The sequence below is a fragment of the Pinus tabuliformis genome, chromosome 7 (genome assembly GCF_031772625.1).
Source record: "Pinus tabuliformis cultivar Carrire ecotype Pingquan chromosome 7, CPIR1, whole genome shotgun sequence".
Taxonomy (NCBI): Eukaryota; Viridiplantae; Streptophyta; class Pinopsida; order Pinales; family Pinaceae; genus Pinus; species Pinus tabuliformis.
In genome coordinates, this window is record NC_142293.1 from 1,277,704,934 (window position 1) to 1,277,732,732 (window position 27,799).

General features: G+C 34.2%; 1 protein-coding gene across 1 annotated transcript; it reads right to left on the bottom strand.

Annotated features, from left to right (window-relative positions):
• Positions 1–11,812: 11,812 nt before the first annotated feature.
• Positions 11,813–13,602, bottom strand: LOC149252140 (cytochrome P450 750A1-like). Its single transcript, XM_089456612.1, has 2 exons — positions 12,533–13,602; positions 11,813–12,436 (listed from the first exon to the last, which is right to left on the bottom strand). The coding sequence occupies exons 1-2, from the start codon at positions 13,526–13,528 to the stop codon at positions 11,828–11,830; spliced, it is 1,605 nt and encodes a 534-aa protein (XP_089312738.1). The 5' UTR covers positions 13,529–13,602; the 3' UTR covers positions 11,813–11,827.
• Positions 13,603–27,799: the final 14,197 nt, after the last annotated feature.

Consider the following 27,799-nt stretch of genomic DNA (forward strand, 5'->3'; position numbering starts at 1 on the left):
CATGAGCGGCCTTCGAAGAACATCCATGGTAGTATCCTCCAAAGTAGCAGTCATCTTGAAAGTAGATCCAATAAAACTTCTAACAACCGGGCAAGTTTTAATCTCAGTGATTTCTTCAACAGCGTGATCCTCAACAACATGAGTAATTTCTTCAGGGACATGATCTTCAACAACATGAGATTCTTTGTCAACAACATGAGTAATTTCTTCAGGGACATGATCTTCAACAACATGAAATTCTTTGTCAATGGACTCAACAAGACTGCTAATCCCAAATGGGTTCATGAGAAAATGGTCATTAAAAAGATCATTGTCAAAAAAATCTAAAATAATAGACATATCAGTTAGCTTTATCACACTTCAAACAGCTTTATCACACTTGCCTCTCTTTGCTCTCCTTGGCCCTCCGGGCTCCTCCAATCAGACCCGCTGTCACAAACGGTGCTCACTAACAGCACTCTCTTGAACAAGACCCACTTACACAATTTTTGCAACAAAACAAAGAAAACCGGGCCGACTGAAAAAGAATATGACCACGGTAGTAGAAACGGTGGAAGCTTGCAAAACACACCAGCAAAATTCTGGCAGCAAGGTTTCAAGAAAATCAAAGAAACACTCGCAAGGAGTCTCCGTCTTCTTCTAGACACACCGGTTCTCACAACAGCAACTGCTACCCGAGTCCTTGGCAGCACATACGCACAACAGCAACTCACTGGAATCAAATGCTCCGAGGGTCTTCACCGCAGACAATACAATAATTCGCAGCACACGATACAATAATTTCATCCAAACAACTCAAACCGGTCGAATTCTGGGCGTAGTCGGTCGCAATCTGGTAATTCAAATGATAGGGGTCCTCCACTGCTTCCACGTTCAGGATCTTATCAACAAAGGAACTTTTATGGCTCCAGCTCTGGGAGTTCTATAAAAGGAGGGAGACGCCCAGAAGAGTTTGTTGCTGAATTGAAACTTTCAAATAATGAAGAAACTTTATCGAGGAAGTGTCCAACTTTTCAAGAACCTTGCGAGATTGCATGTTACAGCCAAGCTTCAGATGGGAATGTCTATTTTGATAATCGTTGTCTGAGGCCTTTCCGGCGCCATGTACTTGAAGAATCAGGAATTGATCTCAATGAAGGCTTGAAGATTTGGAGTGCCATGGATTTGGCGACCTACTTGATTGCATAAGGAATACACAAACTACACTTGACAATATTCATTTTGTGACTTTTCGTAACAACCTTAATAAGATCTTGGAAACTACGTATAACCGAAATCAACTGCTCAATTCCCGTGGACAAGATTCTGGTCACACCAGGAAATGTTCTTCGTACCAACGCGTTTCCTCCAGATTGTGAAGAGGACCGGTTCATTAATTACTTTGCTCAATTACATCACACTTATATAGGTTAAAACACAAACTAATTCCTAACCACTCATAACTAATTCTGTTTAACCACCTACAACTAATTCAGTTCAACCACTCATAACTAAATCTATTTCTGCATTATTCTCACAGTTAGGATATTAATCACGAATGGTGTTCGATCACTGTTCAGATGACGTTAATCACGGTTCAATAGTCAACATAGTCGGCTAGAGTCAACAGGTAATAAATCTCATCAGAAACAGTTACTATTCAATCTATAACTGACGCTGTGTATAATTTGCAACTTTTAGTAATGAAATTTGTAAACTTTGAGTGCTGAGTGTTTTGTCTGATATGGTATCAGAGCGAGGGGTGTCGAGTTCGCCCTGTTGGAGTTGCCAGCCTGTGGTGAAGAGACCTAAGTTTATTTTATTGGATTCTGTCTCCTGTGAGTTGTGCCCTGCAAGACGACATTGACTATTGAGCAGCGGATCAGTGGAGGGAGAGCTGCTCGACAGTGAGAAGAGAGTGTATTGTTGTTAAGGACTTGCTGCAAATTTTGTTGAGATCATGTTGTTGTGTGATTTTTCTACCGAGTGGCACTGCTATAAGTTAGCCCAATGTGGAACCGTGTTGCTATTAGCTGGAGCCAATGTAAAAAAAATTGCTTGGCTGCCGCATCTCGAAACCCTTTAGCGCTGGTATAATCTCTTTTAAGATTAAAGTATGGCCTGTTGTGAAGTATCTTTTTTATGATTAAAAAGGAGCACACATTTTTTTAAGGTGAAATAGTAGCAATTCAGTGGCTTAATTGTGTGAATGAATAAAGGTTTTTTATAACTTTTAAAGGGTAAATGGCATGGTGGGAAGAGGAGTGATAAGTTTTTTTTTTTAATATTTTTCTGTTTGTTTAATGGTGAGAGGAGTATTAAGAAGAAAATAGTTTTTTTTAATATGAAATATATTATAAGGAGGTTTTATTTATGGTGCAATATTTACAAGAAGAAAATTCTATATATGTAAGTTTATGGTGATTATATTTAAGCATTTTTCTTAATGAGATCACTTTGGATTTGGTGAATTTGGGTGCAGTTTGTTTTAGATCTGGTGGGTTTGGTTGCATTTTGTTGATTGGAGAAAATTTTTTTTCCATCATGTCAAATTTGTTGGCTCATACTTATTTGAATAAATCCACCAAAATTGATGGGGGAAATTATGTAAATTGGAAATTCAAGTTGCTGCCTATTTTAGAAGGTTATAACTTGTGGTCTATTGTGAGTGAGAATGAGCCGAAACCCACTGTTGCAGCGTCTATTCCATGTTAGGAGAAAGGAGAGACGAAATCTGAGGTCTTGTTGCATATGTCCGTAAAGGACAATATTATTCCTCACATCATAGACTGCAAGACATCCAAAGAAATGTGCGATATGCTCAAGGGTTTGTATGAAACAAAAAATACAAACTGGATCTTGTTTTTGAAGATTAAGCTTTTATCTCTAAAAATGGAAGAAAATGAAGATATAAAAAATTTCATATCTCGTATCAAATATTTAAGTAATAAGTTAGGAGATATTGGTGAAAAGGTTTCTACTATTGACTTGTTCACCATCACATTAAATGGCTCAGTCCAAGCTTATCAAAATTTTATTTCAAGTCTTTCAGCTAGAGAGAAGCCCCTAGATTTGATGCATTCACAAGAATTCTTCTACAAGAGGAGGAGAGGATGAAGATATTAAATTTTGGCTCCAACAGTTCAGATTTGGCGTTGGTAGCGAAGGGAAAACATCCGTACAGAGGCAAGACATGGGACAAGAACAAAGGAGGCAAGTTTCAAGCAAAACAGAAAGGTATGACAGAGTCTAAATTTCCAATCCATGATAAGAGAAATCATGATTGTTATTATTGTGGAAAACATGGGCATCATTCTAAAGATTGCTATAAAATGAAATATAATGAGTCAAGACAAAGAAACAGAAGGCATAATGAAAATTTTGTGGGCAAAGGCACCTCAATCAGTGATGGATTTAAAAATCTTAAATTGTTTATATCTGATGCTGCATTGTGTGTGGAAAATGATGATGTGAATGCTTTTTTCTTTGATTATGGTGCATCACTCCATATGCCTTGTAATAAGGAGTGGTTTGATGAATATTATGAAAACATTGATGGAACATATGTTTATATAGGAGATAAAATATCACTTTAAGTTCAAGGTTATGGAGTAATAATGTGATGTATGTTCTTGGTATCAAAAAGAATTTATTTTATGTTTCTACTATTGCTCACCGAGATTTGAAGGTGGAATTTGTTAAATCACAATATCTAGTGAAAGACATTCAAGATCACTACAAGGTTATTCCCACATGTACTAGAGTTGGAGGCTTGTATAAGTTGTATGTGACCAAGAAAAGTCATCAAGTGTTGGCATCTACAATAATATCAACAATAGAGTTATGGCATCAAAGATATGGACATATAAATAACAATGATTTAATGCTACTTCAAAAGAACACAATGGTTGAAGGTCTACCTATCTTGAAGAATGATCATGTTGAATGTGAAGCATGTGTACTTGGCAAACAACATAGGGAGGAATTTCCTATACATAAAGAAAAACAACATAGGGAAATACTTCAATTAATTCATATTGATGTATGTGGACCTATGCAATTTAGATATATTCGTGGAGCATGGTATTTCTTATTTTTGTGGATGATAGATCTAGGTATACATGGGTTTATTTCATAAGAAAGATTTTAAGAGTATGGTGGAAAATTAAAATGGCAATTGCATCAAAATTTTGAGATCTGATCAGGGCGGAGAATATAAATCAAGAGAATTTAATCAATATTGTAAAAGCAATGGGATTCTACAACAATTTATGGTGCCACATACACCTCAAGAAAATGGATTTATTGAGAGGAAAAATAGAACACTAGTTGAATGTGCACGTAGTATGCTTGAAGGTAAAATTACTTCTAATGGTTTTTGGGCTGAAGCCATTAATACTGTTGTTTATTTAAAAAATAGGAGTTCAACCAAAATTTTAGAGCTTAAAACACGTTATGAAGCATTTTATGGGTACAAACCAAAAGTGAGTCATTTAAGAGTTTTTTGTTGCAAGGCATTTGCTCATATTCCAAAAGATGAAAGAAGAAAACTTGATGCAAAGCCAATTAAGTGCATATTTATTGGTGATTGTGATGATCATAAAGCATACAAGCTGTCTGATTCTAGTACTCATATATTTTTTGCGAGTAGGGATGTGATGTTTCATGAGAATGCAAAAGAAGGTGATAAAATGAATAATACTGGTGTATGACATGATACTGATGATTATGTCAAATTAGATACAAGTGTTGAAAAAGAATAGGAACAAGCACAAAAACAGGTACAAGTTCAAGAGAAAGGAGCATCAAGCAGTCATGACACTCCAAAAATAAGAGAGGAGACTCCACAAAGCAGAAAGAAAGATGAAAGCAGAAAAACTCTAAGAAGGTCATCACATCAAAGTCACGTACCTATAAGGTATAAATGTTATGCATTAATGTCTCCTGTTATGAATTTTGTAGAACCTTCAAGCTATGATGAAGCTAAATAATATGAGGAATGGAGAGATGCAATTAATGAAGAATATAACCCTATAATGAAGAATGACACAAGGGAATTAACAAAATTGCCTAAAAACAAAGTTCCCATAGGATGAAATTGGTTGTATAAATCCATGTTTTACGCTGATGGAAGTATTGATAAGAATAAAGCTAGATTGGTTGCAAAAAGGATATTCACACAAGGAGGGAATTGATTATGAAAACACTTTTTCACCTGTAGCTAAGTTGAACACAATTAGAATCATGATTGCATTAGCTACAAAATATAATTGGAAAATACATGAGTTAGATGTCAAATCTGCATTTTTGAATGGTGAGTTAAAAGAAGAAGTTAATTTGGTTCAACCTAAAGGGTTTGTAAAATAGGGACTTGAGCATCTAGTTTGAAGGTTACAAAAAACTTTATATGGTTTGAAACAAGCACCAAGATCTTGGTATGTGAAATTTGATTCTTTTTTTAAGAGAAACAAAAATGATCCTAACTTGTACATCAAGGAAGATGAAGGTGGAAATGTAGCTTTGATATATGTATATGTTGATGAGCTTATCATAACACCAAATGCATGTAAGTTTATTGAAAAAATTTAAATTCAGTTGTCACATGTATTTGGGACGAAGGATCTTGGTGAATTGCATTATTGTTTAGGTCTTGAAGTTTCGAGGTAATCTGGTAAGACAATAATCACACAAAGAAAATATAGAAGGGAAATCCTTAAAAGGTTCAATATGATTGAATGTAAGGCAATATCTACTCCTTTAGAACAAAATGTCAAATTGTGTAGTGATGATGGAACCAAAGAAGTGAATGTAACCTTGTATCGTCAACTGGTGGGAAGTTTTGAACTATATCACCACTACCAAGTCAGATATAGCATATTCTATCAACATACTTAGTTATTTCATGGCTAACCTTTATGAAAGCCAATGGAAAGCAGCAAATAAATTCCTTCAATATTTGAAAGGAACATTTAATTTTGGTATTATCTATACTGATGAATTTGATGTTGAGTTGGCAGGTTATTTTGATTATGACTGGGCTAGAAATCCAGATGATAGGAATCTACGAACATATACGTGTTCAATAGTGGTTCAGATCTAGTATCATGGAGCAGTAAGAAACAACCAATAGTTTCCTTGTCATCCCGTGAAGTTGAGTATAAAGCATTATTCAATGTTATCTATGAAGCAATATGGCTTAGAAGGATACTTGAAGATGTTGGAGAAACACAACAGACACCTACAATAATAAGATGTGACAATCAAAGCAATATAAAATTGGAAAACAATCCGATGGTAATAAAAATGAAAATGTGGTTGACATATTCACCAAACCTCTTGAAAAGATAAATTTGAAATGTGTAGAAGTAAGTTGTGCATTGTAGAAAATCTAAATTATGTTGTAAGCCTCATTGAGACTTAGACTAGTAGGCAAGTTAACATGTAGGTCGTGATTAAGGGGAGGTGTTAGGATATTAATCATGAACGATGCCGATCGCCGTTCAACAGTTAGCATAGTCAGCTAGAGTTAGGAGGTAATAAATCTCATTCGGCACAGTTATTGTTTAATCTGTGACCGAAGCTGTGTATAAATTGTGACCTTTAGTAATGAAATTTGTAAGCTTTAAGTGCTGAGTGTTTTCTCTGATAGTCATGGGACCTTTTTGTATTGGAATGTAAAGCTCTATATTCAAGTGATGACTTCCATATTCTAGATTTTCGAAGCTCTCAACTTCAACATTTGAATATAATGAAGTTGGAAAAGTTTTGCTCATGAAGATCACACATCGACCAACGTTCTATATTGAAACCATCCATCACCCAAACATCCATATGATAGAAACCATTCATCACCCAAACGTCCACATAGAAGAGCAAAACGCCACCTTATTAATTAAATAAAATTTATTTTTAAATTTAAAAATGAAATATTATTAAATTTTTTTCTTTACATCCATTAAATAGTATATATTACTAAAAATATTTCTTTAATGTTAAATTATATTACTAACAATGTTATTAAATGATTATTTATCTCTTTAAAAGAATTCAAAACCCAAGTTGAAATAAATAAACCTATTGGCATAAAATTGTTTATTGATTTTTATATTATTATAATAAATGTAAAAATATAATAAATTTATAATTTATATTTCATAAGATAAATAATAATAATGCTAGACCTCCTTGTAAAACCATCTGAATATTCAACTTATTTGAACAAATAATATAGAATAATTTAACAAGTAACAGATAATATATAGCCGTATGCTGCATACAACTTTAAAAGTGTGAATGAAATAGTAAACTTAAATTTAGTAGATATATATTTTGAATATTTTAATACCAAGCTGACATTTATAAATGCGGAATATATATAGTCACTTACATTGTGTTATAGGAAAATATATTGTATTCTAATTTTATATATAACAAAATATATATATATATATATATATATATATATATATATATATAAAACACCTTTAACATACAATCATACATTCAGTATTGACAACCCATTACATATAATTCCATATTATTAGTCCCTGCCTAAAAGGCATATAAGGACTATAGCATTCGATGTCATCGTTGAAAATTAACTTTTTTATATATTCATAATAAAAAATAAAATATTTTTTCACTTCGTTATTGGTTAAAGTTATTTCAAGGTTTTATTGCCAATTTTCCTTCTGCCGAGGTATATTTCTCATTAAAAAAAAATTAAATAAAAGTAAAGCAATAAGTGATGTTATGCATATAAATTTGAACTAATGCTAACTTTCAAGTTAGCATTACTCTGAAAGATTTCATGTTTCATATGTTTTTATAAGTGACATGTTTTTGTAAGTGACTTTTGTATGAAAATGCTAGGTCTACTTCTGCCAATAAACTGTCAGGTGCAGGCGCCTGTGTCTGCTGCCTCAACACATATCTGGATTCTCATCAAACTACCTCATTTCACGAGCTTGCAAGCTTGACTTCGCTTTGACCATTTAGAGCTTGAAAGCATTCGGTTTCTAGATATATGTATCTATTAGAGGCTCCTGATCGAGTATTGTGGTAATCAAATCTATGCATGTCTATCGGTGTTGCTAACCCTGAGCCCTACTGATTGTTCTATTATTTTTATTGTTTCCCCGACCTGTTTTGCCTCTGTGGCGTGACCGGCCTATCCTTTTTATTTCAACGACTAAACGTAGAAACAAACCTTCATAATATTTTAGCAGAGCCACAACCTCTCCGCGACACGCTGAATCTACTTATGCACCAAAATTTGGTTATTTGTAATTTCTTAAATCTCAACGGATCTAAAACCAACCATTGATCCACCTGAAGCGCTAGTTGGTGGGGAAAGTTTATCAGCGAGGAAAGAAATGCATAATTATGGAAAAGTTTAGCAAATGGGTTCACACCTTGGTTCTTACAGTAGCTAGTCCTATTGCCCAAGGATGCAGAGGGAGAAGGGCCCTGCTGCTTCTTGGTCTGAAAGCGTGAATTTTATGGCAACGGAAGTTTTGGTATTACGTCTTGAAAGTTGGAAGGGCTGGTATGTGATTGTTATGTCTTTTTGCCTCCAGTTCTCTTGGATTTTTTTTTAACATACCAAGAATTATTTGCCTTGCTACATTGAAGCATGGACCTGATATTCGCTCATGTTCCCATACATTTTCATCAAACAGTCGTGCAAACACAATATTGGAAAGGGTAGCCTTTCCCATACCACCGAAGCCATGCAAGATAATTGCTACAGCATTTTTATCATTCCCCCACTTTAGCAGTTCAATAACTTCTTCCACTTATTTTCCGATTGAAAAATGGGATTGCTTGTGAAATAAGAATTCAGGGTCACCGAGAGAATGGTGTCTAGGAATGTTTCCTTCAAACAGTAATTGTAATGGCAGAACCTATTCCATCATTCACCTGTCTAGATACTGGCAAACAGGTGTGAACCTCAACTCAATATTATGAGTGGTCAATATTCTTGTAAAGAATCTATAGAGAAAACCAAATCTGTAGGCCAGGTGATGAATTCATCCACTGAATATGAAATAGTTAAGGAATAGAAACAAATTTCTAGTCAACGAAAGACATATCAAATTTCAGGACTGATTCATTCTAGCGATAATTTGGTGAATATTACTAATAATAATACTCTAGACAGAGATATGAAAAGTCAATTTGAAATTAGTATTTCTGGGTGCATCCCTGAATCAGAGAGATTGCAAAAGAAAGGGACATTTTACTGTCGTGTCTCCTGAAATAACAATCCAGGTTCATGGTCATAACGATGCGAAAGAATCCAATGAATGTTGCGTTCAAACAGATGTAAATGCTCGTGCAATGTCAAGAATTCAGAGTGAACTCTTGTTTTCATATTTAATGATGAATAAATTTTCAGAAGTTTCCTATCCCTTTCTGATCTTTCCCCATCTATAGGGGTGGAAGAGAAACATCATAATTTATATCCCCATCTGGAGGACGAGGATAAAGAGTATGACCTAGTTGAAAGCGAGAAAAACAATGCAGGATCATTGAGATAGATTACCCATGACTCTATATTGCAACATGTACGTGACAACACTTCCATTCTTGGAAGTGATAGATCCTGCCCAATTCATGTGCCAGGAACGAACATAGAAGTCACAACACAATTTCCAGGTTCATTGCCATATATGGGATTCGATTTCTCTGATAGAGAAACTTCAGCTTCCAAGGGCTTATTGAGTCGTTCTCTTGCGATTAATTCTTCTTTTTGTGAGTGATCAATGAATCAAGATAAACATTTGCCAACGCCTGAAAATATGGAACCCGATGTTAAGAAAAAATGTAGTTTAAGAGGCAGAAACATCTGAATTGTGCAATTTGTATGGAAGAGAAACTTCAAATGGAAGTTTGCAGCATGATGCTAGTATTGGTACATCACTAAACCTTCATCCATATAGTGTAAGTTTGAAGATATGTTGCATTTCTACTAAGGCATCTGTTCTGTTGGTCATTTTCTCGTTCTTGTTCTCTTATATTTAGTTTTTATTCATTATTACTTACATTGAATATATTGTGAATGTAGAAATTTCCTTATTAGACATTTGATTTTTAATGTAGAAATTTCCTTATGTAGACATTTGATTTTTAATTTTGATTTTTGTAATTTGTCATTCAGAGTACTAAAAATACTAATTTTGTTAATTTTTAACTAAATATATTAATTGAATCTCTCAGGTTACTTGTTAACTAAATATATTAGTTAAAATAAAAAGGCTTACAACCTGATGTAACATTTAAATCTAAATATATTAGCTGAAATAAATGGCTTATGACCTGATGCAGGTTACTTGTCAAATAAATATATTAGTTGAAATAAAAAGGCTTACGACCTGATGTAACATCTAACTCTAAATATATTAGCCGAAATAAAGGGCTTATGACCTAATGCTTTAGTTTTAGATCCGCTTCAATCTTATGTAAACTCTTGAGAGGACCATACAGAAGAGTGGGTTAATTGTGGAACATGATTCAGGTTGAATTTTTAATTAGCAGATTAAATTGAATATTAGGAATTCAAATATCTTGAAGAGGGATCTTTTATTATCATGATTAAGTTAATTTTAAAAAAAAATCTAATGAATTTGAAAATCATATCCTTCTATAACACTATATTAACAAAAAAAAATATAAACATAGAAAAAAATATGCCAGGGGAGAAAAATGGAAAACAAAATATACAACTAAATAAAAATTGATTTACATAATATACTTTCTTATATTATTAAAAAAATAATATACTTTCTTATATTAACCAAAAAAAATATAAACATAGAAATAAATATGCGAGGAGAGAAAAATCGAAAACATAAATATGCAACTAAATAAAATTTGATTTACATAATATACTAATTCGTGTGGAGAATGAAATGCTGCTCAAATAAAACAACAGGGATTGGACATTACAGCTGAGATTATTGTGGTAAGTCCTGCTCTCCGTTATATCTACGTGACCTGAATTAATCAGTTTTTTACCATGGAAAATGTAAACTCTGGCGTTTGAAGAATGAGGTGCTTTCCTACTATGTAGGATCATCGTTTGTAAATTGCTTACTTTTCTCTTATACACAAGTGTAGACCCAAGTACCACATCACATCTGCAATGTGCATACCAGTGAACCTAATACTTGTCCATGTGTCTCCGAAAAATTTCTATGTTTAGCTTTAAATGTCGTCTTTTATTCTGGTTTGTTTCATATATATATATATATATATTCATTCATTCTAACATTTTTCAATTTTATTACAAGGTGACTCAGCTGATTCCTTACACCCACGGAACAAAATGCGATCAAGTACACAACATTCGCATACTTCGGGTGCCTTTCAAAACAGAACAAGAGGAGTAGGGTACTTAGAGATAACGATGAACTAGAAATTTGGAATGTGTCTTCTAAAAACACCATCATGTCCAACCCTTGACTTGCCCGGCAGGGACTACTGCTGCATCCAGCTCTTGTTCAAAATATAACTGATCTTAATTTACTATTACAGAAGGCACTTTACAACCGTTTACAATAATCTACCTTATATTATTTTTTCTTCAAATGCTATTCCCCTGCTTCAGAAATATGCGAATATTTATATTAATTGCGATATCTCTAAGATGCTAATATTTATAGTAATCCCGACATAACGAGTATGACAGCATTCTTAATAACCTCGACGGGACTAGATGTACAGATTTAGAAAGGCGGGTACTACCATCATGAACCAAATAATGGGAAAACAATTGCAGCTAAAGAGAAACTGTCCCTTCCCTCGTTTCCTCCTACTTCTACGGTTTAGGGTGAAATGCTGATCCTCAATCTTGGATAGGCATGGAGCGCTGCGGTACCTGTCTTGGAATCGTCATTCCAGAGGCCTCTTTCATATCCAGCTGGGAGGGATCACCTTCAACCCTCCAATCAAAAGTATGCAGCAACTGAGCCACTGCAAGTTCAATGGTATGGATAGCCATAGAAGCCCCTGGGCATCCTCTCCTTCCTGCTCCGAACGGTATCATACTGAAGTCCGATTGATCTGTTAAATTGATATTCTCTTCTTCCATGAATCTCTCGGGCTTGAATTCTGCAGCATCCTGCCCCCACATATTGGGATCCCTCCCTATAGCCCACACATTTACGATGACCGTTGTTTGGTTAGGTATGTAGTATCCTCCTATCGTCACAGCCTCCATAGATTGATGAGGAAGCGCTAGCGGCAGCGCTGGATATAGTCGCAGAGTCTCTTTTGCCACACAGTGGAGGTATTTCATGCTGGCCAGATTCGACTCTTTTACATTACAATGTTGGCCAACGATTGATTGGATTTCCTGCTGCAATTTCTTCATTACATGGGGATGTCTGAGCAGCTCACTCATTGCCCATTCTAAGGTAGTTGATGTTGTCTCCAAGCCTGCCCCGAACATGTCCTGCACATATACAAATCCAATTAGTTGCAAAATGCAAATCGAATTAGTTGCAAAATGATGACTGACCGAAGTTTAAGAATGAGGAGCGAGGCATACAAGCACAAGACCCTTGATGGTTTCCCGTGTGATTTTACTGTTGGTCTTAGCCATATGCAGCAGCACATCGATGAAGTCTTGCACATGAGGCTCTGCATCTTCCTCTTTTTGGCCATTGGAGGATACTGTGGCCATGAGATGATTAACATTAACATGGTCATCTATTATTTTCTCGGCAAATTCATTGAATGCTTTATCAATTTTCTTCATCCGCCGCTTGATACCTTGCAAATCAAGCCAATCCAAGTACGGAATGAAGTCTCCAATGTTGAAGTCTCCCACCCTAGCTGTCAACTGTACCAACAGATCTTTAAACCCTTTGAATCCACCACCCAAATCATCGTCCGAAAATTTCTTCTTCACCAGTATTCGCCAAATAATATTGGTGGTGAGATTAGATATGGCCTCGCTCACATTCACGCCCATTCTTCCCTTCACACTCTCCTCCCATATTGAATGGATCATCGCAGACACCTCTTCCTCTCGCACGCGCTTGAAGGACTCAATTCTTTTGGCAGTCAGGAGTTCTAACACGCAGATTTTCCTCATTTGCCTCCAATGATCTCCATCTGGAGCGAAGACCACATCGTTAAAATTGAAAAACATTAATCTCCCAGCGGCTCCTAGAGGTCGGCTGGCAAAGATCAAATCATGAGTTTTGAGAAAATGTTTGGCTATCTCAGAAGAAGAAACTACGACGGTGGGGACTGAGCCCAAGCGCAGAAACAAAATGGGACCATATTTGTGGGCAAGGCCTTCCAAAAAACGATGAGCGGGGAGTCTCAGTTGGTGGAGGTTTCCGATGATGGGCCATGTAGAGGGTCCTGGTGGTAATCTGGCACTAATCCTCTTTTTGTGCATAAACCATATCAAGAAGAAAGAGAAGAATATACAGACAATAGCTGCTGTGGCAGCCCCTCCATCAGTAACTGTGAATGTTGCAGGAAAAGCTAGCGAGAGACGCAAACTACGAAAAGCCATATCGCACACACCCATTCTGAGCACTGCACTCTACTCTTTGGAAAGGAAAACGGTCTGTTGGCATTAATAGCCGTCAATGAGGCAATCAGATAAGGTCCAGTTGTCCCCAGGCTACATGTCACAAATGAAGCCATTGAAGGAGAAATCAAAACCAACTCTAAACTTATCTTCATAAAATTTTAAAATGTTTTAATGACCGACTCATTTCAAATCATTGAATAAAAAAATAATAAAGTTGTCCTCGTTAAATTTAAAAAAATGAAGGTAATATAGATTACTAATTTCAAATTATTTGTTGCCCGCTCGGAGTCCGAGGAGGGACGTGGTTTGATTTGTTTGGTGGGATCAAATGTTTCGTGTTCCTCTTTAATATACTCTTGCCCGCATAAAATATTTATAATGTTTTAATAATATTTAACCTTCTTTGAAAAAATGTTTATTTTAACATTTTTTTAAAATTTATTTTTCTCGCATAAAAAATAATAGTTATCAATTATTGTTATTAGAGAACGAAATTGACACCTCATAATTACTTCGAAATCTTAAATTATAATATATAAAAAATAAAACAATATTAAATGTTTATCCGACAGAAAATAACTGTTAACTAAAACATTATAACGTTCATAATAGTTAACAGTTATTTTCTGTCGGATAAACATTTAATATTGTTTTATTTTTTATATATTATAATTTAAGATTTCGAAGTAATTATGAGGTGTCAATTTCGTTCTCTAATAACAATAATTGATAACTATTATTTTTTATGCGAGAAAAATAAATTTTAAAAAAATGTTAAAAAAATATGTTTTTAAATTCATCCTTTCGTGGTATGGTGTTTATATTATTTATGATATAATTCATGGGATATATATATATATAAAATTGTTATTTAAAAAAAATTATTAAATTCACCTTTTCATGGTATAGTGTTGATATTATTTATAATATATTTTAAATGGAATATTTATTAAATTATTTATTTTATAGTTTTAATAATATAATTGGCTATTCAAATAATTAAATAATAATAACATTTAATTATTTATACCAGTTTAGATCTATTTTAACAGTGGATTTATCAAGCGTGGAGAGGGATCAAATTTCTTAAGGTGCAAACTTATTTTTTGAATGTAAAATTTGAGGAAAGGTTTGCACCTCGAGAGATTTGATCTGTCTCAGAACTTGATAGATCTGGTGTTAAGATGGATCTATATTAGTTTCAGTTGTGTGCGCTCATACAAAATTTGTTGAAAATCTAATTATTTTGATCATTTTAAATATGCTAAATATGTCTAAGATTAATTTAGACAATTTAATTTAAAATTTTCTTAGTTACCTCAGTTTGTTGAGATGAGAGAGACTGTTGGTAACTTGAATGATGAAAAATGAGGAAATACAAATTTTGAGTGCAAAGTGTCAATGTAACAATTTTCATAGATAGAAAATGTGAATAGTAAGAATATAGTCAATTACAAACTATCTTCATTGCAATCAATATGAAACTATTTTCTTCTACTGTACCTATTGTCACACGTATTAGTTTTTCCATTTTCTCATATGGAACATATGAAAAGAGTAGTTGGAATCATAGACCATTCAAATATTTAACTCGAGCTATTGTAGTAAACAACATACCTTGTCTCTCTTTCTCTCCAATAATAATAGTAGTTTTCTCGAAATTCATAGTGACTTATGGGGTGTTAAACCCCAAAAAAAATTCAATGGTAGTTATTTTCTATCACCTCTTTTGAATGCAAAGTAATTAACAATGTTGAATGATGGAAAATGAGAATAATATGAATGTACCCAATTATAAATAGTTTATAGTTTCAAGAAGCAAACATTTGGGGTAAGCAAACATTTTATTTAGGATGAAAATTCAAGTATTGTATTTATGGTTGAATAGTTTCTATGTGCTTACATTGAGAGAGAGTGCGTATGTTTTGGGGGTGAGAAGGAGAGACAAGGGGAGATATAGATATAGATGGGGGGAGAGGAAGTAAGAGAGAGGCAAAGACATGGAGGGAGGAAGGGATATGGATATGGAGAGAGAAATTTTAGAGAGAAAGAGAACGGGAAGAGAGAGAGGGGGAGGGTAAAGGGTGGTAAGGAAAGAGAGTTTGTATGTTTAGCAGTTGAGATAGAGAGATAAAGAAGATGAGACAATGGGAGATAGAGATATAGATGGAGGAGGTAGAGATGTGCTTACACTAAAATCAATGAACACTATTAATCTAATTACTTTGAAATTAATGTACAACATGCATCTTGTTGCATCAAATTAGAAATAAACATCTACACTAAAACCAATGCATCTAGTGCAAACAATCAAATAGGATTAGAAATCAACATCTATACTAAAATCAATTCATCTAGTGCAAGCAATCAAATAGGATTAGAAATCAACATCTATACTGAAATCAATGCATCTAGTGCAAGCAATCAAATAGGATTAGAAATCAATATCTACACTAGAACTAATGCATATAATGTAAGCAATCAAATATGAGTAGAAATCAAAACCTACACTAAGATCAATGGATTTGTTGCAAGGTATTAAATATGATTAGAAATCAACATCTAAACTGAAATCAATGCATCTAGTGCAAGCGATCAAATAGGATTAGAAATAAATATCTACACTAAAACCAATGCATCATGTGCAAGCAATCAAATAGGAGTAGAAATCAACATCGACAATGAAATCAATGCATCTAGTGTAAGGTATTAAATAGAATTATAAATCGACATTTACACTGAAATCAATGCATATAGTGCATGTGATCAAATAGGATTAGAAATCAACAACCACATCAAAAATCTAAAATATTCATGACTTTCTAGATCTAACTTCTATATCTGTATTTGTCTCTGTGAGATTCTTTCTTCTTCCCTCTCTCTCCACCTTCCATTCCTTGTCTATCTCCCTACCCTCTCCTTCCTTGTCTTCCCCTCCCTCTCTCCCCCATCTCACTCTATCTGCCTCTCCCTAACTTCCTCTTTCTATTCTTTCCTCTCTCCCCCTGCTATCTATATTTATACCTCCCACCATATCTCCTTATTTGTCTCTCTATCTCAACCCCGTAAATATTGCATGCTCTCTCTCTCTCTCTCTCTCTCTCTCTCTCTCTACCCCCTCCATCTATATCTCTATCTCCCATATATCCCTCTTCCTCCCTCCCTCTCTTTGCCTCTCTCTTGTACCCCCTCCCCCGCCCCATATATATCTATATCTCCCCTTGTCTCTCCTTCTCACCCCTAGAACATACACACTCTCTCTCTTCCTCCCTCTTACTCTCTCTCTTTCCCTCTCCCTCTCTCTCTCTCCCCCTTACTGACTCTCCATCTCTCCCTTTTCACTCCCTCTCCACCTTTCTCTCTCTATATCTTTCTTCCCCTTCCAACTCCATGTCTTTCTCCCCCTCTCTCTCTCCTCTCTCTCAAATCCTCTCTCTTTTTCCTTCATCTCTCTCCCCTTCTCTCCCACATCCCTCTGTCTCTCCCCCTATCATACACACACTCTCTCTTAACCCTCCAACTCTATCACTATCTCCCTCCCTCTCACCTTCTCTCTTCTCCTCTCTCCCCCATCCATATCTCTGTCTCCCTATCTCTCTCTTACCCTACTTTCCCTATATTTATCCTCTCCTTTTCTCTCTCTTCTCTCGTCTCCTCTCTCCCTTGTCACTCCCTCTCTTCCCCCCTCCAAATACATCTCTCACCCTACTCCCTCCCTTTCTTTCTCTCTCTCACCATATCTCTCACCTCTATGTCTCTCTCCCACACTCTATCCCCCCTTCCATTTAACTCTTTTTCTTAAATATGACCCCATTGTATTGCATTTAAGAAAGTATCTAAATTAATAAAAAACATAATAGGTTGTAAAATATTAAACCTATATTTTGGATCAATCATGTTAAATAAAATACAATAATAAAAAAAATTAAAAGAATCATGCAGTATCTTTCCTCTATCATTGTTAATTACTTTTCTTTCTCATCACTTGGATCCTTGGTTAAGATGCATCTATCCTAGTTCATTATAATATTATTAATATTATATAAATTTCACATATGTATATATAAAAGTATACTAATTTTTTAATTTATTAAAACCTCCATTTAATCTCTATGAAAATATTGCTAATAGTTTTGAGGATGGAGGGTTTATATATACCTCAAAAGTAATTATAACCTTTTTTCTCTTACATTTAATTAAAAAATGTTATAAAATTAAGTTAAAATAAAATATTTGTAGAATATTTTTATTTTGAAATAGGCTATTATTTTTGGGCATGTGGTATTTATAGGCCATGGTATTGGCCCATGGTATTGTAGCAATTTAAAGCCTAGATCCATAACATAATAATCCAAAGTCTAGGTGGCCCATGGTATTAGAATTTTCTTCCGTCTCCCTCTCTATCTTTCTTTTGTGGGTATTGGGCCATGGTATTGTAAAAAAAACCTATTTAGAAGTTAATAATATGCATGGTAAATATTAGTGATTAAAAATCTTGTCATATTGTAAATATTAAGTTTTTATCCACATATTAATTAAATTTATAGATGGAAAACATCTATATTAATTGTTAAAAATATATTGATTACATAAAATTTAATATTACAATATTATATGTTACACAATATTTATAACCACCCCCACCTAATAAATCGGGCCAGGGGTGGGGAGAAATTCTAATTAAAATGTAATATTATTAAATTTTACCTAAAATTTTAGGTCACACCTAATTAAAATGTAATATTATTAAATTTTACCTAATTAAAATGTAATATTATTAAATTTTACCTAAAATTTTACATTCTACTCAATATTTCCCCTGACTCCTACTAATTTTATTGAGCACCTTCCATTACATTGACTTTACCCTCCTACAACTTAAAATCTGAAGGCAACCTGAAATTTACCTGGTTATTATTACACGATATGCCCAATTTTCTTTGTTATTCGATGAAAAAGCTAATCGATCTTTTTTTAAATTGCATATATATCATTTTCAAAATTGAGTTTGTCAATATTACCCGACACATTTTTTTATTTAATTTTTTTAAGTAAAATTACACATATCTTCATCATATACAATATATATTAGCCAACACATATATTTTTTAAATATTTTTTGATGTAATGTTACATATTTTGTAATACTATGTAACGTTAAGTAAAAATTAAGTAATTTTAAATAGAAATTATAAACATAAATGGCAGAACCTCAGCGCAACAAAATATAAATATACCTGATTATTATTATTACATAAATCACAACCTAAAACATGTACGCCACACGAAATTTACCTCATTATTATTACAGGATATGCTCAATTGAATCTTGTGCTTCCTTTAGCTAATTTTCTTTGTTATTCTATGAATAAGCTAATTGATCTCTTTTTAAATTGTGTATATATCGTTTTCAAAATTGATTTTGTTAATATTAGCCAACAAATTTTTTTATTGTAATTAATTTTATTTTTATTTTAAATTAGCGATACACATATTTTCATCATATACAATATATATTAGCTGGCACATATATAGTAATATTACACACATCTTCAGTATATACAATATATATTATTCGACACATATATAATAATATTACACACATCTTCAGTATATACAATATATATTAGCTGACACATATTTTTTTTAATATTTTTTTTGACATGACAACATCTTCGTCATATTTTTTTAATATGGCAACAACATCTTCGTCATATTTTTTTAATATTTTTTAATGTAATGTTACGTTATGTGACAACATCTTCGTCATATTTTTTTAATAATTTTAAAGTAACGTTATGTTACGTGGCAACGTCTCCCTTATATACTCAGTTTCTCCCTCATATACTAGGTTGTAGAGCGCCTCTTCGCGCAATAATATTAATAGTTCATGTTAAAGTTGGTTTATAACAATAGATTTGTTTTTTTATGTAACATATCTCTTTTCCAAAAAAGATTGTTTCTCATTAACCTAATATGATTGTACAATATATACTTCATGATTTTGTTCTTCCTCCTTTCTTCCCCTTCAACTTTAATCTGTCTTTTCCAATTGCTAATCCTAGCACCTATCTCTTCATTGCCCTGAATGATGTACTTTCATCCCCTTCATTAGACTATAGCATAACATCCTACACTGTATCTAAACATATACCTTCGCTAGAAAAACATATTATTGTAAGGTTGAACCCTCATCCACCTTGGTTTAAGGTTCTCATGAACATTTCAATGGTTATTTAATTCAACCTCAAGCTATGGAAATAATTTCTTGTCCCTTCACCTGCCATCGCACCCTCCCTCATACTGTCATCGCACCCTCCCTCGTACTGTATGGTCCAATGCACACCTGCGATCTGCATAAAGTCACATGGCAAAGACCATCATTGTGGTTTTTGAATGGTTGAGATACGTTGATGGGTTTCAATGGGTCAGATATGATCTCCTCCACTTTAGTCGTGACCTAACCCTAACCTCGCTTCATTTCGTGCTTCAGTTGTGGCAATCATTCTGTTTAGTGGTGTGAGAGTTTTGCTGCAATTTCATATGTGTAATTAGAGCTCTGAGAAAAATCAGACGAAGTCCTCCTCCACCATACCCAGGTTCAACACTCCCTGACATCCTGCATTTATCATATTTTTTTCCATAAATGTTGATGTTATTTATGTGTTGAGGCCTCTTCGGTTTGGTCTTTGTTGACAGTGAATGTTCGTGACGAATACTGGATCGTTCGAGCACCTGCAGGGTGAAGGAACACCCTCAACCATCGCCATTGTGACAACAACCCTCAGGTCAGTATCCCAACTATGCACCCAGTTCACTTTCCCTTGTTTCTTTTATACTACGTAATTTAAAGGGTACTAGTTAATCCCCGTCTCAAATTATCTGTTGTAAGACAGTGGATATTTCGATGTGATGGAAGCAAACCAATGCTCGGTTCACATGTCAATTCACATTGGTTTTACAGGTTTCGATAACCACCTCTCATCCCACTTAGTTGTATTCTACTAGGTTACATGATCTATTGTCAAATTTCTTATTGTGGGATTGTAGGTTCTGAAAAACTAAGGAATGATGTTTAAATTTGGGTTTATTGTGTTTGCCTAAGTTGTTTCTCTCATTTCCCCTGTTTGCACTACAATCTTATATTCCTAGGTTCTGTGGTGTTGCCATGGTGGTTTGCTTGTGACCATAATGCTTGATTCTTTATGCGAGAAGGATAATGAAACATCCATGATTATAGATGTTGACCTTGGTTGTGATCTAAAACAATTCAACAACAAAGGCGACTGGGTTCGTCATTCCTCCACCGAACTACTAAATTGATCTTCTTTATGGGATCTACTCTTGCTACTCTTTGAAATGAATTGATAACTCATATGTATGATAGTTATGACCAGGAAGGGTCTAATTTTTCTCATGAACATTGCAATTCATTTTCTTTCCTATACTTCTTGAGATGACACTATAACATCTTTGGTGTATATTTCTATTGCAGTGAAACCTTAGCGATAAGCCTAGATCCACCTTATAACTTTAATGTACTACCGTATGAACAGTTTCATTTCAAAAGCTCCTACATTTTATGTCAGAACTCCTTTTTATATTAACTCTGTTTATCATTTCTGATCTTTAAGAGTTAATCAATTGCTACATGTGTTCTTGTAATGGTTAATATTCCTCACAATGATCTATGTAAGTTATGCATTAAATGGTTTTTATACATCACTAGAATTTTCTTCAGCTATATACATAATGGTTCCTCTTCATTACTGGAATTTTCTTCGACTATGCATTTGTTTATTTATATTCATTGTTGGAATTTAATTAAGTTGTAAGATCTTAAATGTGAAATCTAGGTACTTTTGTTTTCAATTTATGGGCATAGCTATATTTTTCAGTACATTAATTGTTCTTTGAAGCTAGCTTTCAAATTTAGTTACAAGCATGTCGATTTCAGGGTTAAGAGGTTCTGCCTTAATGCCTAATCTCAAGGTTATATATGTCAATGCATTTTAACTTATAGTCGATGCTTGACTCTGTGGTATATTTTGTTTAAATGAGATTCTACTTGTAATCGTAATACTTAAGTATGGGACTATAATCGTGGAGATTCCTTTACCTGGAACTTAATATGTAAATCATATATAGGGTGGTTGTAACTGTTAGTAAAGGGAATGCACTAGTTTGACATATAATTATAATTGTACATATTCTAATGATAGTTTGTTATACAGGTTCTCATTTAATCCTTATCACTATATGGTGTACTACCTTTTTAGGAAGTTCACCTTCAACATTGTATTTATGCCAATCCTCTACAACTCACGAGTTCATCATCGAGTTATATTTGGTAGTGCAGGAGTAGAAAGGTTTTTTTTATAAATATATATTTTGTTTCTCACTCATAAAAACGCTCAAATCGCCTTTCTTGTATGTCTACGTTGCATGCCTTATAATTTATTACAAGTTAAGGGCTCAAGTATTTCTCATTTCCTCTACATGTATGTGATTGACACATAGTGGAGATCCACGGGGAGAGGAACTTATGCTTCTGCCGCTATCTCATGCATCCAATTTAGCTACCCTTGCTCTAATTCCTATGGAAACTAATTTCCTTCCTATGGAGCATTTGTGAGGTCAGTACTCTAGTTTCAGTTTTATTACACCAGTTCGATCATGTATTATGAAACCAACTCTACAACGATGAAAGAAATGCTAGTATCCTTATAATCCTTTTAACAAATAATATTAAGATAATTATTTAAGATCCACATAACTGGACAGGTAACAATAAATCCATTCACAATTTACAATAACCCTTTCCTGCTTTCAGTGGAAAGAAACTGCAATACTAGTTCTTTGACACATAATATTTTCCTTAGTTTTATTACAACAAATTATATCTCTACAAATATATATTTAAGAAACAGAGAAAATGTATCTATATGCAACAAGAACAGTAGACTAACTACTACAATATCTTCAAAACAATAACCACATACATCTACAACAATTAATTCATAATCATAATCAACATAGATCAAACCAGCGATTTCAATTATCCATCATACTAGAAAACCTACACCAGAGAAGACATTTTCCACCCAACCAAGAACTGCCTCTAGTTCTCCCCCGAGGTCGATTCTTTTTCCTAGAGAAGTAAAAACCTCATTAATTATCCCTTGGTTAGTTATTACCCTTATTCATGATATTGTTTCTAATTCAACGACGTCCCACTTTTGATGAGCTTTATTGTTTTCGTGCCTAGTCTTTTTCTTTTAAAGCTCACTTTTCTCTCCCACAACACTTTAAAGGAAACCGGTCTTAGCCCTTTTCTCCAACTAAGCTTTTTCTAAGATATTTTATTTCCCTCCCTTAATCTTATCTAGAATCTATGAAAATTCTAATCATCAAGAATTAACAATATTATCCTCAAGTGTCTTTTCTGAGTGCATAGTTTCCTTAAACATTAATTTCCTTTTTTTATTAATAAGAAAATACTTATAATAATTATTTAAAGTGTTTTGGCTCCATTCCAAATTATTATACACATAAATTAAACAATTGTATCTACTAGGGGATGTCACATACTCCTCGCCTTATTTTTACACCGTCCTCGATGTTTACTTTATATGTGTGTGCTACTAGGAAAATGATGGAAATTTTTTCTGCATATCATCCTCTCGCTCCCAAGTGGCCTCTTTAGGGGTGCAGTGCTTCCACTGCACTTTAATATGAGCGATGGACCGATTCCAGAGCCAGATCTCTTGACGATCGAGAATGTAGAGCAGTTCTACCATGAATTCTCCTTTGGTCTCCACTTGTAACATTTTCAAATCAATAATATGAGAGAAATCATGTACATATTTCTTAGCATGGAAATGTGAAAAACATTATGAACTTTAATGTGACTAGGGAGAGCTAGTTGATGAGCTATAGGTCCTATTCTGTCCAAAATTTCAAATGACCCATAGTAGCGGGGTGCCAATTTTGGGAAAGAACCCATTCTTAGTGTGCTTTTCTTTGGTTTTACCTAGATGTATAAATGATCCCCAATATTAAATTCCTTATGTGTCCTCTTTTTGTTGGCAAAAATCTTTTTCCGATCCTGGGTGGCCTTAATATTCTATTGAATTCTTCGCACAATCTGTTCCATTTCCTGTAATGCATCTGGTCCAAGAATAAGTATGTCCTCTACCTGACTCCAACTAAGAGGTGTATGGCAATTTCTACTATACAGGGCTTTGATGGGGCTCATTTTAATTGTTTCCTGATAGCTTTTGTTATAGGTAAATTTAGCCAAATGTAGGAAATCCTCCCATCTTGTTGGTCGATCCATCACATACATTCTAAGCATATCGTCCAAAATATGGTTGGTTCTTTCCATCTAACCATTGGTTTGGGGATGATATGTAGTACTAAAGTTCAATTTGGTACCTAGGCCACCAAACAATGCTTTCCAAAATTTTGAAGTAAATTTGGCATCTCTGTCAGACACTATCATTTTAGGAACCCTGTGAAGTCGAAAAATTTCCTTAATAAAAATTTGTGAAATTTATGCAGTGCCAAAAGTAGATTTTACTGGCAGAAAATGGGTTGCTTTACTTAGTAGATCCAGAACCACCATGAGAGAATCATGTTTTCTCTTTGTCCTAGGTAGTCCAATTCTAAAATATAAGGAAATGAATTCCCATTTCCATTCAGGAATGGGTAGTGATTTTAATAACCCGGCCGGGTGTTGGTGGTATGCCTTCACCTGGTGACATTGTAAGGAATTTTTCGAAAAATTTGCTACATCCTTATTCATTCCTCGCCAGAATTATTTTTTGCTTAATACTGTAACCATATTCTGATACCCTGGGTGTCGAACATAAGGCTTTTTATGATATTCATCAAATATCAACTATTTTAGTTCTTCTACTACACGAATATACAATATGTTTCTATACACCAGCAACTTTTCGACATTTTCATTGTATCCCAGGACATCAATATGCTACAATCTTTGTTGTATTTCTAGATATTTTGGGTCAAAAAATATACCATGTATAACTTTCTCAAGAAAATCGATATTAACGTTGCTAATAGTTATTCTCATTACATTATGGGCATGTCTGCTTAAAGCATATGCTATCTTGTTTCCTTTTACTTTTATGTACCTTATCTCAAAATTGAACTCGCTAAGAAATGACATCCTCTTGGCTTGCCTAGTGTTTAAATCTGGTTGAATAAAAATATAGTTGAGATTGATATGGTCTGTGGTAAGAATAAATTTCTTGCCCAACAGATAATGCCGCCACATTTTTAATGTGTGTATAACCTCGACTAACTCCAAATCATACGCTGCATAATTTCTTTCATGTCCCTTTAACTTTCTGGATTCATAATAAATTACTGAGTTAGCTTCCCTCAACACTCCTCCTAATCCCTCTATACAAGCATTAGTACACACCCTAAACAATTCATTAGGATTTCCTAGTTTCAAAATGGGTGTCATGGTATGTAATTGTTTGAGTTTATCAAAGCTTTGTTGACATTCTGCAGTCCAATCATACTTGACTCCTTTTTGTTGTAAAGAAGTGATGGGGTGAGCTATTTTTGAGAAACATTCAATGAACTGATGGTAATACCTACCAATCGCATAAAAGACCTAACAACCAATACATATTTCTATACGGGCCAATTCATGATAGCCTTCACCTTCTCCAGATCCGTGGCTAACCCCTCCTTAGAAATAATGTGACCCAAGTATTGTATTTTGGTTTTGTAAAATTCACATTTGTTGTATTTGGCATACAAATGTTTCTCCCTTAATATTTGCAATACCAGTTTTAGGTGCTCCTTATGCTCCTCCTCATTCCTAGAGTATATTAGGATATCATTAATAAACACTAATACAAATCTATCTAGGAATTTTCTAAATATGTTATCAATTAAGAACATAAAAGTTGTCAGGGCATTAGTAAGGCCGAATGGGCATACAACAAACTGAGTGTCCATATCTAGTTTTGAATGTCATTTTATGGACATCGTCTGTCCTGATTATTAGTTGATGATAACTAGTTCTCAAATCAATCTTTGAAAACATAGTTTCTTCTCATACTTGGTCAAATAAATAATCAATATGGGGTAATGGGTAGTTGTTTTTTACAATTAACTTGTTTAACGAGCGGTAGTTAATGCACATTCTGAACGTGCCATCCTTTTTATTAACAAACAACAAAGGTGCCCCCAAGGTGACATGCTTGGTCTGATATAGCCCTTGTTTACCAGTTCTTGTAACTACATTCTTAGTTCCATCAATTCAGGTGGTCTCATTCGACAGGGGGATTTAGACACGGGTTCTACCCTAAGTATCAAACCTATGGTGAAATCTATATCCCTGTGTGGCAGTAAGTTGGGAATTTATTGTACAAAAATATCTTGAAATTTCCTAATGACAGGTAAAGAATCCAAGGTCATCTCTTGTCCTTGTTGTTTACCTTCCTCCACTTGTACTCAATAAAATTGACAACCTTTCCTTGAACATCTTTTCATTTGCATTGTTGAAATTTGCCGCACCAATACAAGCTTGAGCACTCCCTGAATAATCTTATTCTATCTGTGTTTTCCTTCACAACTTACTGCCTTTGTCAAACAATTTATTACTAATCCATGCTTCTCATGCTAGTCCATGACAATTAATATTTTGTAGGATACTAACGGAAGGATATTTAAATTTACTGTAGTTGCATACCCATGTAAATGTAAAGGGAATTATTTTACTTCATTGGTCTCTCTTCTCTTAGAACCCATGGCCAGTTGCACTAACCATGCAAATTTATATTTTTTAGTTTTAAGAGTATTTTTCTACCATATGAGGTCCAATATAGCTCAAGCTAGCCCAGAGTTAATTAAAACAGAAACAGGTTGGCTGAAGAGATTACCTTCAATTTCAATCATTGTTGATTGATGTTCTGCCTGTCTATCCTCTAGTGCAGCGCTTATCCCGGGAATACTCCAGGCAATATTGTTCACCGTGGTAGCCTCTTATTTAGTCTAAATATTGTGTATTGATCAAGGATTGTGGAGACAGTCCCTTGGAAAATGAGGGTCGCCACATCCCCAACATTTCAGAGGGTCTCTTTCCTTTCCTCCTTCATTCGTCTTATCATCTAGGTTCATAATATTTGATCCTACTTGGGACTATTTCAGAGGGTTGGTATTTCATGTACTAACCTTTTCCCACATATGATAATTCCCAAAATGTTTTTGGTATGCTGCTTTCTATCATTTTGTGCCAATAGCAGTTTTAGTTATGTCCTTTCTTGGCCAAAATTTTGAGTTTTCTCTTTTATTTATGAACTATTGATAACACAATCTGGATTTTTTGACTGCCTCGTCCATGGTTTTTGGATCATCAAACTCGATCCGCTCCTTATACATGGTTGGTAAGCAATTCACAAAACACTATACCTTAGCTTTTTTTCTTCAATGTAGGTTACATATCGCAACAAATTTGTGAATTTTGCAACAAATTCATCCATTGAGAATTGTCCTAACCTGATTTCATGAAATTCCTTAGCACGGTCATCATAATATTGTTCACTTAAGTATTTATTTTTAAAGTGCTTTTGGAACTCTTTCCATGACACAGTCCTTTCCTTAAGTAGACACACTCCTTTAGCTTCCTCCCATGAGAGATATGCTTTACCCTACAGTTGGTAAACGCTCAATTTGGCCTTCAAGTTGCTCTTGTACTCGTATAACTAAAAAATATTTGGTCATGTTTAGCAACCATGACTCTGCATATTCTTCTTTTTCCTCGTCAAGAGTAGGGGTTTTTATCTTAGAAAATTCTCCTTGTTCAATTTTATTTTTTTTTCTTTTGATTTTGTGGATAACTTCTATCAAATTTGCCCCCACTTTCAGAAGTTTCCAGCTCAATTCCTCTCTTCCCAATTTTCTCTACATCTGGTTCCACTATCTTGTGACTGCATCTTTCTCTCAGTCCCCTGATCATTTTCTCATTTTCCTCACTGGTTTTCAACAACCTCTCATACTTCTTTTGAGCTCCACCAATTCTTGCTGCAAATTCATAATGACCTCTAGAAACTGGGCATTTTTTGGGGTAGCCCCCTTTCCCAATTCGATGCACAAATACGCATTCCTAGTGTTGGCTTGAATTTCCTGCTCCATTTTAGTTGACTGTTGTTACATTTACAAAAACAATTATTTAGTACTTTTACTATCCAACTTCAAGAATATATATATATATATATATAT